We start from the raw sequence: 16,012 nt of genomic DNA, 5'->3' as shown, positions 1-16,012 counted from the left end.
GTGATAAATCCATCTATTCTTATTCTGTTCGATTATATGTTGAGTCTATCTACTGCTTATCCTACACGGGTGTAGTGAACCTGGACACGGGACTCGCGGCACAACATGGGACACCTTGGATGGGGTACCAGCCCATCTCAGGTTACAATCACACACACACTCAGCCACCCATTCACACACTATGGACAATTTTGAGTTGTCAGTCAGCCTAAGGCATGTCTTTGGACTGGGGAAGGAATCCAGAGAACCTGGAGGAAACCCTCACGCACACCAAGCTATATAAAAACAGTACCACAAGGCACAATCCAGACAAAGCAGGGAATGTCTACATGATCAATAAACTGAAGTCAACGCCACAGATTTATCTGCCCACCAATGTGTCTTTATTGTTAGCACATTCAGTACTTTTTCACAATGATAGCTAGCAACAGGCTTTCATAGAAATCCATTTCAGTTCAGCATTTACCTAGATTTGTACAGAGGGGCCTTGAAGATATCAGAGAAAGCTGCATGTGTCTCCACTATCTGCTTCTTGGTGGGGACATATAGGAGCCAGTTATCTATGTAGAAAAGAATCCTGTTGCCATTGATGCAACCTCAGAGATGAAGGCCACTTGCATACATTTTGAAAATACCTGAGGTGTTCGAGAACTTGGAATGAGATAGTCTATATGAAAAAGCATGGAAAAGCAAGTAAATTTAATAGAATTCAATTTTGAACTGTGGGGTCTACCCTTTTTTGAGTGACTGTCTAAGAGAATGTGCATCTTGGGCCAAAGTAATAACTACCATTAATACATATTGTGATTCGTGTAGTGAGACTACTAGTTGTGATACAGACTGCAAGCATGTGACCCAGCATGTGACCTGCTAGTGATCCATCATAGTGGCTGCAAAGCACACTACAGAGTTTGGATCACTAAAATCATTGTACTGTGGCATAATGAATTCTCTCATGAGCAGTACGTACTGTACGAACAAGCACATTCAGAGCTGTGGGGTGCCTAGCACCATCCAATCCTTTAGCAGCAACTGCAAGCTAGGGACTGACCTAGAACCATTTTCAGACTTTGCTGTGGCCAGAGTTTAATTAGTAGGTCAATGTCGGCTTGGTAGAATTTGCTAGATGTGCTGGTAGACAGCATCCATATAGAAGACGTGAGGATGAGCATGCTTCAATTAAGGCTCTGTTTAAGGACGTGAGTACAGCTGAGTCATTAAATTACAGAGTAACTCTTTTTCTGGGTTTCTTATGCTTGCGCTTAGTGTTGACGCAAGACATGGGAAAGTAAGTGAAAGTAGGAAACTGTACAGCTGTTCAATATCAAGACAGTGTGAACATAGCCACTGCCGGTCCACCACACAAGCACAAGTCTTGCAGCATGTTTCCTTATGCTGACCATTTGCTGTGTAAATAGGAGAAATTTGCATGGAAGAAAACAGAACGAGTCCATTGGGTGTACTGGCAATAGTCAAGCTAATAAAGCTAAGTGACCAGTCAAGATATGTAACACTAAATCATTCAATTCTTTAGAAAAGATTTGCACTGATCATTTTAAACTGTGTATATGTATCCACTCATTAAATGAGAGATAGGAGTACACTATATACACTATACACTATATGACACAAACACCTGAAATGTACAGGATGTGTTTATACACTGAACTCAGAGGTCTTCACTAGGATTACTAACATTGCATCATCACCTCGTGTAGAACTGCAGTAACAGTGAAACGAGTGTGAAAAGTGAAATAACCAGTGTACATTTCAACTTTAGCAAAAGTGAAGTAACTGTTGTACAGTGAAACTACAGTAAAACCGTGTGACGTATAATGACTACAGTGAAAGGACAGTGAAACGACGCGCATGCGCAGTTGCCCTTTTGGAACGCCTGAGCGTTTCCATAGCAACAGCATCCAGCGCGCCGCTCTTTCTGGCGCGTGTCCTCGATCTTGTTGGCTATTGGACAGCATCCCCGAGTCCCGCCCCAGACAGATCAACACTAATCGGAAATCCGAGTTTGGAAATCCTCTGCGCTTCGTCCATACCGGCGTGGGTGCGGTTTGAAGCGCGTGGCCGCGCCTTTCAGGCTCCCGTCGCAGCTCCATGCACGAGACGCTGATGACGTGCTTTTCCTGGCGCTGGCTACGGAAGCCGAGCGAGGGACACGGTCGGTAACGCGGCGGTGCCTGTGGGTCTCCACCCGAGAGCATGGCGGCCGCGGATGTGTCGGTGCGCAGAAGAAGCGGGGACATGAAACCACAGTTAAGGGACTGCTTTCTCTAAACTTCACACATCCTGCTTCTTTAAAGACAATCTCGAGATTCCGGGTGCAGCTTTGTTAGCTTAGCTAAAACCGCATCTAATGTTAGTTAGCCGGATGATTTAGGACGCTGAGCTCAGCTAATGAAACAGCCGGAAAACCTGCAACCGCCTGGACCAGTGTTTACCGGACAGAACCGCGGTGCCAGTGTTTACCCGACAGAACCGCGGTGCCAGTGTTTACCGGACAGAACCGCGGTACCAGTGTTTACCGGAAAGAACCGGTGTTTACCGGACAGAACCGCGGTGCCAGTGTTTACCGGACAGAACCGCGGTACCAGGGTTTACCCGCGGTACCAGGGTTTACCGGACAGAACCAGTGTTTTCCGGACAGACCCGCGATAATGCACCGCTTCTTCCCCGTTTCCTTGCGCGGACTCCGCGCCTTTGTGCGCCGCTTGTTTACTTCTCCTAGCTAAAAGCAAGAAGGCGCCAGGAGCAGCATGGGACTCGCTCCGTCACTGTAGCTAATCCTCCGTTTATTACGCGTGTTAAATGACGAATACCGGGTGCTAGTGCACGTTTTCTGTTGTTCCCCCTCCCGTTAACGGTGTGTTACGAGCTATGCGTGAGTACAAAGTGGTGGTGTTGGGCAGCGGCGGCGTGGGCAAGTCCGCCCTCACCGTGCAGTTCGTCACCGGCACCTTCATAGAGAAGTATGACCCGACCATAGAAGACTTCTACCGCAAGGAGATAGAAGTGGACTCGTCGCCATCGGTGCTCGAGATCCTGGACACGGCCGGCACGGAACAGTTCGCCTCCATGCGCGATCTGTACATCAAGAACGGCCAGGGCTTCATCCTGGTGTACAGCCTGGTGAACCAGCAGAGCTTCCAGGACATCAAGCCCATGAGGGACCAAATCATCCGTGTGAAAAGGTAGTGCCTGAGGAACCGAGCCTGCAGAGCACTGACGTAGTAGTGATGAGTTCTGCAGTAGTGTTTTACTGCTGGATCTCTCTGTCTGTCTGTCTATCTCTCTCTCTTTGTCTGTCTGTGTGTGTGTCTCTCGCTCTGTCTGTGTCTGTCTGTCTCTGTCTGTCTGTCTGTCTTCTTCTCTCTCTCTCTCTCTCTCTCTCTCTCTCTCTCTCTCTCTCTCTCTGTGTCTGTCTGTGTCTCTCTCGCTCTGTCTGTGTGTGTGTGTCTGTCTGTCTGTCTCCTTCTCTCTCTCTCTCTCTCTCTCTCTCTCTCTCTCTCTCTCTGTCTGTCTCTCTCTGTCTGTCTGCCTCCTTCTCTCTCTCTCTCTCTCTCTCTCTCTCTCTCTCTCTCTCTCTCTCATATACACACTTTTTTGTACTGACAGATGAGTGCTACATGGCACTACCTCTTTATCTTGCGGTGTGGGTCTACTTTTCTAAGATATACAGTAGATCCAGAAACACCAGGCAGTGAATCATTGATTCTCTGTGATCCCACTTTAGAGTCAGGCTAGAATGACCCCCACAGTAAGGCCTTCTGCTGAATTTGTTTGATACTTTGCTTTGCCTTCAGGGCTGATCAGTGTATGATTAACTATTATACCTGTTTAAGATGGCAACTGCACAGTGAGACAGAGAAAGCAAACAGTGTCAGATGTTTTCCATTGTGTGCTGGTCAATACCTTACCCAATTTTTGTAGCACATGTGTCCTGTCCTATGTGTGGTCCTACATTTTCCATCTGAGTCAGTTTCTTTGTGTTTTTATGAACCCTATACATTTCTGCACCCTATTCGCTGTAAGCCAGCTGATACACACATTACTAAGCACTATAGTTATGTAGCAGCTTGCACGATCTCATAATTATATATTGTATTAAACAAAGCAAAATGTCAGACTTCTGTCTGTTTCAGTACATTTTGCTGATCAACTGAGACAAGTAGGAACCTGCTGTGTGTGTTGTGCTTTAGTATGAAAATACTACTTCAGAGGAATGCATTATAATGTGAAGCTTTGCTTCTCAGCAGCTCCATGTTACTTGATTTCCATCTCAACCCTTTCTCTTATAATTCATAACATCACATGACTATATCATACAGCAGTGCAACCCAATAAAAGACTGAGTGACACAAAAATATAAATGGAGAACATATTCATGTCTTAAGCAAACATTTAACTTAAGATACTAAGTATGAAGTACAGAAGAATGCATGGATGCTGTGTTGTGACTGGCTTGTGTAGCTGTGCCCTGTGTTGTGACTGGCTTGTGTAGCTGTGCCCTGTGTTGTGACTGGCTTGTGTAGCTGTGCCCTGTGTTGTGACTGGCTTGCCTAGCTGTGCCCTGTGTTGTGACTGGCTTGCCTTGCTGTGCCCTGTGTTGTGACTGGCTTGCCTAGCTGTGCCCTGTGTTGTGACTGGCTTGCCTTGCTGTGCCCTGTTTTGTGACTGGCTTGCCTTGCTGTGCCCTGTGTTGTGACTGGCTTGCCTTGCTGTGCCCTGTGTTGTGACTGGCTTGCCTAGCTGTGCCCTGTGTTGTGACTGGCTTGCCTTGCTGTGCCCTGTGTTGTGACTGGCTTGCCTTGCTGTGCCCTGTGTTGTGACTGGCTTGTGTAGCTGTGCCCTGTGTTGTGACCGGCTTGTGTAGCTGTGCCCTGTGTTGTGACTGGCTTGTGTAGCTGTGCCCTGTGTTGTGACCGGCTTGTGTAGCTGTGCCCTGTGTTGTGACCGGCTTGTGTAGCTGTGCCCTGTGTTGTGACTGGCTTGTGTAGCTGTGCCCTGTGTTGTGACCGGCTTGTGTAGCTGTGCCCTGTGTTGTGACCGGCTTGTGTAGCTGTTGCAATGAGTTGTGATTGGCTTGTGGAAAGTACATTGTGTTGTGAGCCGTTAGGCTTGTTGTGACTGACTTTGTGGTCTGTTGTGAGAGAGGTCACAGTGCAAGGTTTCACACTGTGATTGTAGAGTAGGTGTTACAGGTCACTTTTTGACATGAGTAATACAACTAGGTTAAAAGTTTACATTTCTAAAATTACCTGTGCTGGATTTCCTTACCCTATTTGTAAGGATGCCCAGAGCACTGAACTGGGACCTACAGCTGCAGCTACAAATAGTAAACTGTTGATGGGTCAGTTGCCACCGACAACCTGAATTTCATAGCACACAGTAGCGAGAAGCACTTTTTAAAGAAATCTCCAGTAAAAGGATTTGACAACATTCCCAATTTCTCAGACTGGCTGTCTCCCATCACACAAACCCAAATGCAACCCCACTGGAAAAAAGTTAAAGCTCATCTATTGCTGCTGCAGTTGTTAGTGTTTATTGTTAAGAATTAGGATTATGTGAGAAATTATGTCCTAACCCTATAACATCCAGAGATCTCCTATAAAGGGTAGTGTTACATGATGGGAAACTCTAGCAGGTTATGAATAGTTGTGGATTTGTTGTCCAGTGAAACCCCCATCTCTTCAAGGGGTTTTATGAAACTGTACCAGGCTTGAGCGTTTTTATTTTGTTGGGATTTTATTTATTTTTTTGGGGGGGAGGAGTTAGTGTCATACTCTGTTTATATGTTTATTCTGACCATAGAGACTCTAAACTTTGTGCCTCTGCCTTTTACAGAGTTAACAACATTCACAACCAGATGTACAGGCTATTCATAGATGTAGTTAGACCTTATGCCTTGACTGTCTGTCATCAGCAAGAACTCTTTCATAGACTTGGCAGAGCACTGAGAGGCCAACTGTACCCTCATTTAGACTAATTGATGTGGATGAATTTGGATGGGAAGACAAGTGTTTCAAATCTCAAACGTTTGTATTAATCCTGACAGGGCTTTCACTGAATGACCTTTCCACACACTGTATGGCTATTCTTTTTTTATTCCCTTGAAAAAGGCATGCAGACCATGTGTAGTGCAGAGCAAGGCTCATTATATCAATGCCATTTTACTAATTAGTAATGTCCTTTCAGGATTTTGAGTTTTCCCCATTATCTCACCCGCTAGCTAACTAGCACAGCTTGCCAGGTTCCATCTAACTAACTATGTATCCCTAATCATGTGACAGCTACTAACTAAGCAGGGAGAAGGTTATAGCACATGCTTTTTCAGTTTGTGAACTGCTGACACATTAAAAAGGAAAGTGCTAACTGCCCTCTTCGACATTCAGTTGGCTAATGTCACTCAGACAGAGAGGAGAGATTAAGCCATCCCTCCTTCGCACACAGTATGGCAGGTTGAGTTGTCTTGTGCTCATAGGCATGGAAGGTGCATGGCATCCTGCATTCAAAGCCAAAAATAGAGTGATTGCTTTTCTTTTGTGGTATTCAGGAGTCAATTCTGAACAAGAAAGCAGACAGGTTAACTTGTTGCCTTTTCAGGCTCAGCTATTTTCCTCCCATTATCTGCCTTTTGTGCTCTGTTTGTGGCTAGAAATTTGTCAAAACTCAGAGGTCATGAAGAGGTGCACAATAAATGGCAGTTTTATGTGTTAATGTTCCTGTCCCAAATGAAGATCACAATAAATAAAAGAGAAAATATTATTAGAAACATGTCCAGAAATCCATCTTAAATTCAGTTGTATAATTTGTGTTTGGGTTCTAGTCAAGAAACCTACTTTGTATCAAGAAACTTGCTTTGATTCTCTTCAGACACAACACTCAAATGACGTCTGTCATTCAGTGAGAAATTCAGAGAGAACAGGTCTTCTCACGCTTTAGTATAGAGCCATCAGTGCAAGAGACCGGTCATTAGCAGCAGTGATGCAGAGGGTGAGAAGCTCTTTTTGGATAGATGGACTAATGAGATGCTTTGGTCTGATCGGAGCAAGACCCTGGGATGTCTGGTACGGTTTAGGACCAAAGGATGATCTCTGCTCTTCCTTAACCCCGGTAGATGGTGTGTATCAGTAGAGTGGTCATGTATTATATATAAGCTGTGTTTATGTATGCCTGAGCCGCTGTGAGTCTGGGCAGTGGCAGCAGAAGGAGCTGCAGTGTGCTTCTGACAGACAATGCAATAAGATGGATGTACTTGTAAGATAAAAAACTATAGATATCATATCCAATTACGTGTAATGATGTGTATTTACATATACACACTGTTTTGTGTGTGTGTGTAATCCTATCCGTATTAATACTTGTAAAGGAAAGCTCCCGAAAGATAATCTGTCGTGTCATATTCTACGAGAACAAATGTAACGCTGTGTGTACAGCATATATACATATTTCTTAATAATCAGGAAGGCAAGGAGAAATGGAGTGAATTAGAATATTGCAGGTGGTTCTCTTGTACACGTACACGTACACGTACACATACACACATAAAATTTGCCAGTGTTCAGTTGCTCTTCTTTTGTTTTCTTTTAAATGCTGCCTCTATATACAGTAGAACTTGTTTGTTTTCAGTCAGTCTCCCAGTATAGATAGACTGCTGTGTGCTTTATTTTGCTGCTGTGCAGGGCATTATAAACCCATCCCAAATGCAGCTCTGCTACCCGAGGTTATCATGCTGTCCTTCATCAACCATACAGTAGCAGAGTCTCTCTTCTGCTCTAACAGGAATAATTGAAGAGGAGGATCTGCAGAGCATCACTCAGTTCTATCTTTCAATTTAAGTCATTCTATTAAGACATTATTTTTGGCCAAAAAGTGACTCTGAAATAAAATGTTCGTCTTCAAGACATCATAGCCATTCAGAGACGATAACTCAAGAAAATCACAAATCGAGGCCACTTCAAAATGACGTAAGGCACCTTATTAGCTACACAAGTTATGTAGGTTCAGGCCGTGGCAAAGAACAGTTCACTAACATATCTGTAAATACTGTGTGAATGTGAATGAGTAAATAAACATTGTCATATAAGTTGGATTATTTGAGAACTATTTCATCAGATAACAAGTCAAGGGGGAACAGTGAGGTGGTGTTTAACACGTTTGTCTCAGACCTCCAGGTTGGGGCTCGTTTCACGCATCTCCAGTTACTCCGGGTTCCTCCCACAGTCCAAAGACATGCATTGTAGGATGATTGGCATTTCTACAATGTACCCTGCCTTGTGCCCAGAGTCTCCCGGGATAGGTTCCAGGTTCCATGAAGCCCAGTAAGATAAGCAGTGGGATGGATAGAAGAAAGGAACGTACGAAGGAATAAACAAGTCAATAAAAACTTGTTTCCTAAATGACTTTCTGTTCTGAAAACTGATCGAAAGTAACAAATGACATTTGTGTCATATTTTTTACAAATCTTTTTTCATTTTGTTATTAGACAATTTGCATTTATTTAATTTTGATGAGAATGACTGTGTCCTAAATGAGGTCATTCCTGCAACAAATTCCAACCTAGTCTTATCATGATTTTTCTGCAACTAAATCTAGTATGATGTTTATTTTATCGATCATTCAATCAATCAGTCAATCAATAGTTATTTTTGGTTGACTAATTTGATTAACGGCCATTCCGTGGCCGATGAGATATATTTACTGTAACAGCTCTGGTACCCAAAAATATTCCATTTGTCTTTGTTCGGTACATTAAATAACCAACTCTCACAATAGATCATTATACTGGAACCTTTATTACACTTACTGCAGGCTGTCAGTCAGTCTGTACGTTGGCATGGCAACCCAAGATGCTCTATGCAGCCGTGGCTGTTTTCATTGATGGAAAAATTGAAATATCAGTTACTCCGTATTAAATTCTTGTTTGTAGAACTGTTACTGTATGTAAAAGCAATATCACACTCGCAGTTGTGCTGTTGTACCTAATATCAGCACAGCTGTGATTACCTGTGGCCTTGTGCCTAAAGCTGATTCACAGTGGTGCTGATATTCATTACACCAGCACTCTCGCTCATGAGATATTGCTCAAATAGCACACTGCTCTGCTACTACAACACCATCATGTTATAAACCGTGTAGTACATCAGAAGCCACTTGGGATTCATCCCACATAAATTGATTCGTATTGAATATTCAGGTTTTTAGGCAGAACATGGGTCATTTGAGATGTTTAGAATCCTGATGTATAAGCGAAAGGCTGGATCTAATCACTTTTAAGTTGTATGAGCTTTACTATTGTTTTTGTATCAGCAACGGGGGAAAAAGTGCACTCAGAGTATCCCTAGTATAAAGATACAATGAATATGATCCATATAAATGAAACTGGTGTTATACAGTAGCTTTTAACTTTAATTCAAATGTCATTACAGTTTTTGGTGACTATAATTGCAGGCAGTTTTTCTCTGTCATTTTCTCTCATTTTGTGTGTGCACATGTAGCCAAGGCGTGTGTAATCAGTAATAGGCAGTGTCTGGGCTTTTTATTGTGATGGCCACCATCTTAGCACATCACAGCAAATACACACACCACACATCATGTGAGACAGCTCCTCAAAACCACTGCCATGTCCACATGCCCTCATTACACACACTGCAAAGCACAGCCATCAGTCCACCACTATAATCAGTGATTTATTTAAAGAGCTGTATCGTGGGAGTGTGTGCTCATTCTGTGCGTGTATGTGTGTGGACAGGATTTTTTTGTGAGGGTAAAAATAGTTCAGTGTGGTGCTAGGGCCTGATTTCCACACAGCCTCTCTCACACCCACACATCATCTCTGAGTGGCTGTCCTGTCATAAATTCAGCGCTTTAGTAAGACCGTACTCTACAGAAGTGAGCTTCACATGTACAGAACATGAGAAAGTGATTGTTTTGCACGAAGGACCTGTTGGTTTGTACCGGTTTGTCGCAGGCCCACCGTCGTGAAGTGCTTCTATTTCTGTTAGCTAGAACAACACAAGCCTCTTTTTGACACTGCACAGTTCAATTTGACATTCAGGAAGTAATTCACATCACCATAGCAACCATAACAAAAGATTATACTTTTTTTTTCCCTCCCATACCATTGGATATTTTCCACACTCAGACTTCTACGCCGTCCAATCCGACTGCTTGTGAGTTACTAGCCAGTTCTTACAGGAGGTGGAGATTGTTGAAATAATTTAGTAGCAATGCAACCTCACAGCTTTCAGGGTCTCTGATTTGATCCTGAACTCATGTGACTGTTTGTTTGTGTAGCGTTATGTATGTTTAATCCAGCGACATGCAGGTTTTCTTCTAGATTCTCCTGGTTCTCCTTTCACCTCCCCAAAACATGCCAGCAGCTGGATTTGTATGTGTGGTCCATGTGTTTGTTTGGTGTCCCATCTGGTCTTACTAGCCTTCCATCCACCACAAGCCTGACCATCATAAAGCATTTACTGAAAATGAACAAGCGAATGATGTAGCAGCGTTCATTGTTTTTAGGTTATTTTTTCAAATTTATGCACAATCTTGTGCTTTGAGACTACCTCAGAGTGAGTCAGAGCTAAAATGCCTCACAATTTTTTTTTGTCTGGCAAAAAAACAAAACATTTGATTCACATTATTGTAAAACTTTACTGCTCTGCTGTTTTATCATTAAAATGTAAATGAGATGCTCCCACAGAGACTCATCTGCTCACATCCCATATTCAAAACATTATGCTACCTTTCTCACAGACAGGAAATGACCATGAAAAGAGAATGTTGTCCACAAAAAAACTGTAAGCACATGTTTTAGCAGTGCCAAGACTTTAGCAGCTTCACTACAGAGATCAGTTTTGAGGGAGTTGAGCTCAGTAACGGAGTCTCTAGCTCCCAACTCCTATGCAAACATTACCAGTACAAGGTTGCACCGTGTGTGTGTGTGTTGGTGTGTGTGTTGATTCACAGCATAGCGCATGACTTAATGACATGAATATTTCATACAGTAAAGCCAGAGCCTGAGAAGAGAAAGCCATTCTATTGTCATGCTGTTTGTTCTGTTTGACAAGAGGCTGAAGGAGGCAGTGTGAGCCGTTAACACACTGGTGCTCTGTGCATTTCAAACGAGTACACTATTAAACCCGGAGTCATTTCTCTTATGATTACAACATCCAGTAGCATTATAATGCTTTTGCTCTCCTCATTCCTCATTCTCTCTGCATCATTGTGGCTGAGGCAAAGGCAGGAAACATTTTTTTAATGACATACCCTACTGGCTTTGCCTTTGTATGATGTGCAGATATTTGTTCAAGCATCTGGTCGCTAATTCACATATGCAGCATTTACTTTTTTTCTTTGTTGTAGTTTGCTTCGGCAGTGTGGCAGTGTGTTAGTGCAGCAATCACACTTTGGGACAGTGATATTACAGACCAAAACAATCAGTCCCTGACTATCCGAAAATGTTGGCATTGGACTGGCTCCAAATGAGCTTTAGGGTAATTTCTGGTTAGATAGCGGTTTGACTCTGAATCAGCCCAAACCGTGTATACTGTCCATCTATACATCCACTAATCCATTTATTTTCTCTACCACTTTACCAGGGACACATGGCACATTCTGCTAACCCATCACAAGGCACAGTTGAACACACCACAGACTATTGGGATATGTCAGTCAGCATACACACACCTTTTGTACTGAGGGAGGAAACTAAAGTACCTGGAAGAAACCTCCAAAGCACAGGGAGAGCATGTAAACTCACACACACACACACACACACACACACACACACACACACACACACACACACACACACACAGACACACACACAGGGTGGAGGTGGGAATCCAACCCCAAACCCTAGAAGTGCGGGTCAAACGTACTGGCCACAGTGAATCAGTAAATGTGATGAATAAATATTAAAATAAAATATGATATGATGCTTAAAATAGTTTAAACTAATTGTCTAATCATTTATGTAGCTTCTCTGCTGTGTTCCCCATGCTCAGGGGATTTGTGTGATTTCCATATGTAACGCATTATCTATTACAGTTGTCATATTTCTGAATAATGAATGAAAGAATTTTACAAGAATTTGTTTGCATCTATACAAACCACTTGACCTTCTTGGTTTCTTTTTTGGTTTGTTCAATTATGTGAAGTGTAAAAAAAAAAAACAAATCAGACAAAGTATTTCCCTCATTGTGACCCAGCAAGTGGATTAATAGGTGTGCTAGCTGACTTAAAGCCATTACACTCATCCTTAGATTTAATTACAGCAATCTGCCAACATTTATTTGGTGTTTCTACATTGTCCTTGTGTTTGTATATTCTTTTCATAGCTGACATGTTCTTATTTGTGATATAAAGCAATATAACAGGATTGTGGGTAATATTCACTGAGGTCCCCACTCAATATGGTGCCACAGTTACACTGTGATTGTGTGTGTGGCTGATTGGTAGTTGGCAATAATGTTTTAACAAACCTTTTTGATTTTTTTTGTAACATTTAGTGACAATCTCTCTAAAAAAAACAATGAGCCACCAAACATTTACATTACACCCTTATCCAAAGCGACCTTTTATTTCATTTTATACAAGGGTTTAAGGGCCTTGCTTAGGGGCCCAGAGGTGGCAGCTTGGTGGACCCAGGGATATGAGCTCACAAACTTCCAATCGGTCTTCGAACACCTTAAACATGCAGCCAATCCAGACATGAGTATTAAATCTTTAATTTATTTACATTCATGTTGTCCATCAATTCAGAAAGCTCTTCTTGTTGCTTTGGAGTCATCAGAGTAGATGTATTTGATTTTTTGTTCCAAATTCACTGTCTGTAACTGTGGCATTTTTTTTCCCCCTTGTTTTCCTCCACAGGTATGAGAAGGTGCCGGTGATCCTGGTGGGCAATAAGGTGGATCTGGAGAGTGAGCGGGAGGTGTCGGTGAGCGAGGGTCAGGCTCTGGCTGAGGAATGGGGCTGCCCCTTTATCGAGACCTCAGCCAAGAGTAAGACCATGGTGGACGAACTGTTTGCCGAAATCGTCCGACAGATGGACTACGCAGCGCAACCTGACAAAGACGATCCCTGCTGCTCCTCCTGCAATATACAATAACCCTCCAGCATGAGGGCTCACACAAACACACACACACACGGACACTTCACACACTGCACATACATGCACAAAACATGCAGGCACAGTCATAGACATTTACAAAATACTCATCAATTTCAGTAGATGTTCTTTCTGCTAAATCAGTTTTCTCATAGTGGAATTCATTCTGGCGTAATGTCCGAATGAGGAGATCACTTTACCTGACTGACTCACAGAGAAGTGCACTGGCCTTACGAGTGAGTGCCCTGTTTCCAAATGGAGCTTAGTGTACACTACTCTTCAGGTTTGTTAACACTATTTAGCCATTGTTTCTTTTCCCATAAGTTCTTTTCACTGTTGATCTTTTGATTGAAGATGTGTTTCTAATCATGTAACTTAGACAGAGCTCTTATAGTTGAGGGATTGACCTCCACCACCTCAACCATTAAACATTAATAACAGATTGATTAGTAGGAACAAATAGAATGAAACACCCACTTCAACACTACAGGAAAAAAAAAAAAACATTTTAAACACCTCCTTTCCCTATTTGGTCTCAATTATTGGAATTGTAGACGATTCTGGGTTTTTTTGTTTGTTTTTGTTTTTTCTTGAGAATAAGTGTGATATTGTGTACCAGTTGTGTGTTTTCGTTCTGAGATATGATGACAAGAATCCAGAAAACCTCCAGAAAGCACCAGGCCTCTTTCAGTTTCTGTGCAGTTTTTATCATCCAGCATATGCTTCTGAGTTTGGGTTAAACATTCTTCACATGGTGCCATCAAACTCTAATCCAGTTCTAGCGTTTCACAAAAAAAAGGTGCACAGGGAGACAACCAATTTCAAACAGTAATGAAAATCATTGATGTTGATGCTGGTAGTCTAAACACAGATATGGATGTTGTCAGTTCCACTCTGCCTCCTACTTCCTGTGGGCCTGTGGACTGTGTTCATGGCCAGAAAACTGAACAGCCTGAAGCAGATTTAAAGAGTTTGAGCCAAAACGACGATCACTTCGGTCAGACCAGAGCGGCAAGGTGCTGTGTACTCATTGTTGATTTTATATTTTTTTATGTGAACATTTACTCTGTCCTTCCTGAATGAATGGTGACACTCTTTCATTTGGCACCACAATAAAGTGTGTTCAACACATCAGTCTTGCTAATGCTCCTTTAATAAAAGTTATAACTGTAGGGAATAATGCAAACGTTTTTGTCATGCACATGCTGCTCTGCTTTTATTTAAATTATATACAAGTAAGATGGTGTGTTGATCTGTGCATGTGGGAGGATGATGATGATGATGATGATGATGACAGTCTGTATATGTAGGAATGTCTGTATATTTCGGTTTGGACCAAATGTCCTCACAAGGGTAGGAATATCTGATAGATTTGTCCTAACCCTACCCTTTTTTTTAATTAACCTTTGGCTATGGGAATTAAGGTTAGGATTAGAGTATTATTATTGTTATTTTATATAGATTATTTTAAGTGTAGCATTAATTAGCTACATTACTGATTATGTCGGGGGAATGTCTTCATAAGGATACTGAGACTGTGTGTCTTAGTCATTTGAATGTATGTTGTGCTGCTTAGGGGTGATATTTTCACAAGAGGACTAAGTGTAAATGTACATGAGCTGTTCAAAAATGGTAAATATCCAGTATTCAAGTTTTTGAATATGTAAGGGGGTTTCCTTTTTTTTTATACACACATACACATTCATATTTGGTGGTGGGATTCGGGTTTAAATTCTAATATCATAGATAGAGCAGTTGTGGCACTAACACTAATAGCTAATGGAAAAACCCTGATAAAAATCGAGTTCATGTCAGTTAGTCATGAAACACTCTGATTGTAAAATATAAGCCCCATTTAGCATTTTTACACTAATTGTAACAGTTCCGCTGTGCCACAGATGGTAAGAGTGATGAACTGTGGAAAGAAAGATGTTGATTGAGAGGAATATTCCTATTCTTCTGTTTTGCCGGCTTTCCTTCCCCATGTTTCCTCTTCTGAGACACTAGTGTTAATAGATTTGAATGTGTCTGTGTGAGCGAGAGTGTGTTTGTGTGAACTCATGTATTCTGGCATGGCTGTAAATGAGTGTGTGCTTTGAGTGTAGTCCAATGCATTGTTACACACACAGGACATTTACTTTTGTTTAGGTATTGTATATGTCCTTCCTTTTTATTAGGACAAAAGCAGGTGTAGGTCAAAGACCATATCTGTAAGCCACTAATGATGTTTTTCAACAGTCCTTTGACCTTTCTACAGCCATTTGGTGCTTGTTTTGTCTCTGCTAAGTTTTCAGATAGTGTGTCTGGGATTCTGGTTAGCACGGTGTTTCGATAACAAATGGTTAATTGTTTGTATCGTTGTGACCTGCAAAAGAACTAATTCGATTTTGGAATCAACACAAACCGGATTAAGGTTATGGCGAGGTCAAATATCTGAAATAATTTATCTGTAGTAGTTTCCTGTATGAAGTCTGTTTTATCGGAATTTGAGGCTTTCAGATTAGTAACAATAAGGACTAAATCTGTTAGTGGCAAAGGTAGAGACCCATTGCTGTCAAGTTCTTAATTATTGAATATTTTTGCCTTACCTATTAAACATCTACATTCAAATGCAAAAGTAGATGTTGGAAAATACACTGAGAATTAAGTTTGTGCCTGGAGTCCATAAATGTCTGTTGTTCAACTAGAATTTCAAACAGCGAGTCCTCTCATTGGTGGCACGCTGGGGTAGCTAGCAGAGGGTAGCATTGCTGTCTCAGTTCAAACCTGATCTTAGGTTACCTGCAGTGTGGAGTTTAGCATGTTCTCCACATGTCTGTGTGGGTTTCCTCTGGCTTCTTCAGTATCCTCCCACAACAAAACAATGGCACTTATCCTTTGGCC

At 42.0% G+C, this 16,012-nt stretch overlaps 1 protein-coding gene across 1 annotated transcript; it reads left to right on the top strand.

The window, feature by feature from the left end:
• The first annotated feature begins 2,028 nt into the window (after positions 1 to 2,028).
• Positions 2,029 to 14,260, top strand: LOC132850251 (ras-related protein Rap-2a). Its single transcript, XM_060876620.1, has 2 exons — positions 2,029 to 3,203; positions 12,892 to 14,260. Exons 1-2 carry the CDS (start codon positions 2,890 to 2,892, stop codon positions 13,127 to 13,129), a joined length of 552 nt encoding a protein of 183 aa, XP_060732603.1. The 5' UTR covers positions 2,029 to 2,889; the 3' UTR covers positions 13,130 to 14,260.
• The last annotated feature ends 1,752 nt before the right edge of the window (positions 14,261 to 16,012 follow it).

This window comes from Tachysurus vachellii, chromosome 8 (assembly GCF_030014155.1).
Source record: "Tachysurus vachellii isolate PV-2020 chromosome 8, HZAU_Pvac_v1, whole genome shotgun sequence".
In the NCBI taxonomy this organism is placed as follows: domain Eukaryota; kingdom Metazoa; phylum Chordata; class Actinopteri; order Siluriformes; family Bagridae; genus Tachysurus; species Tachysurus vachellii.
The sequence above is the reverse complement of the archived record's forward strand: the minus strand, read 5'-3'. Positions and strand labels throughout refer to the sequence as shown.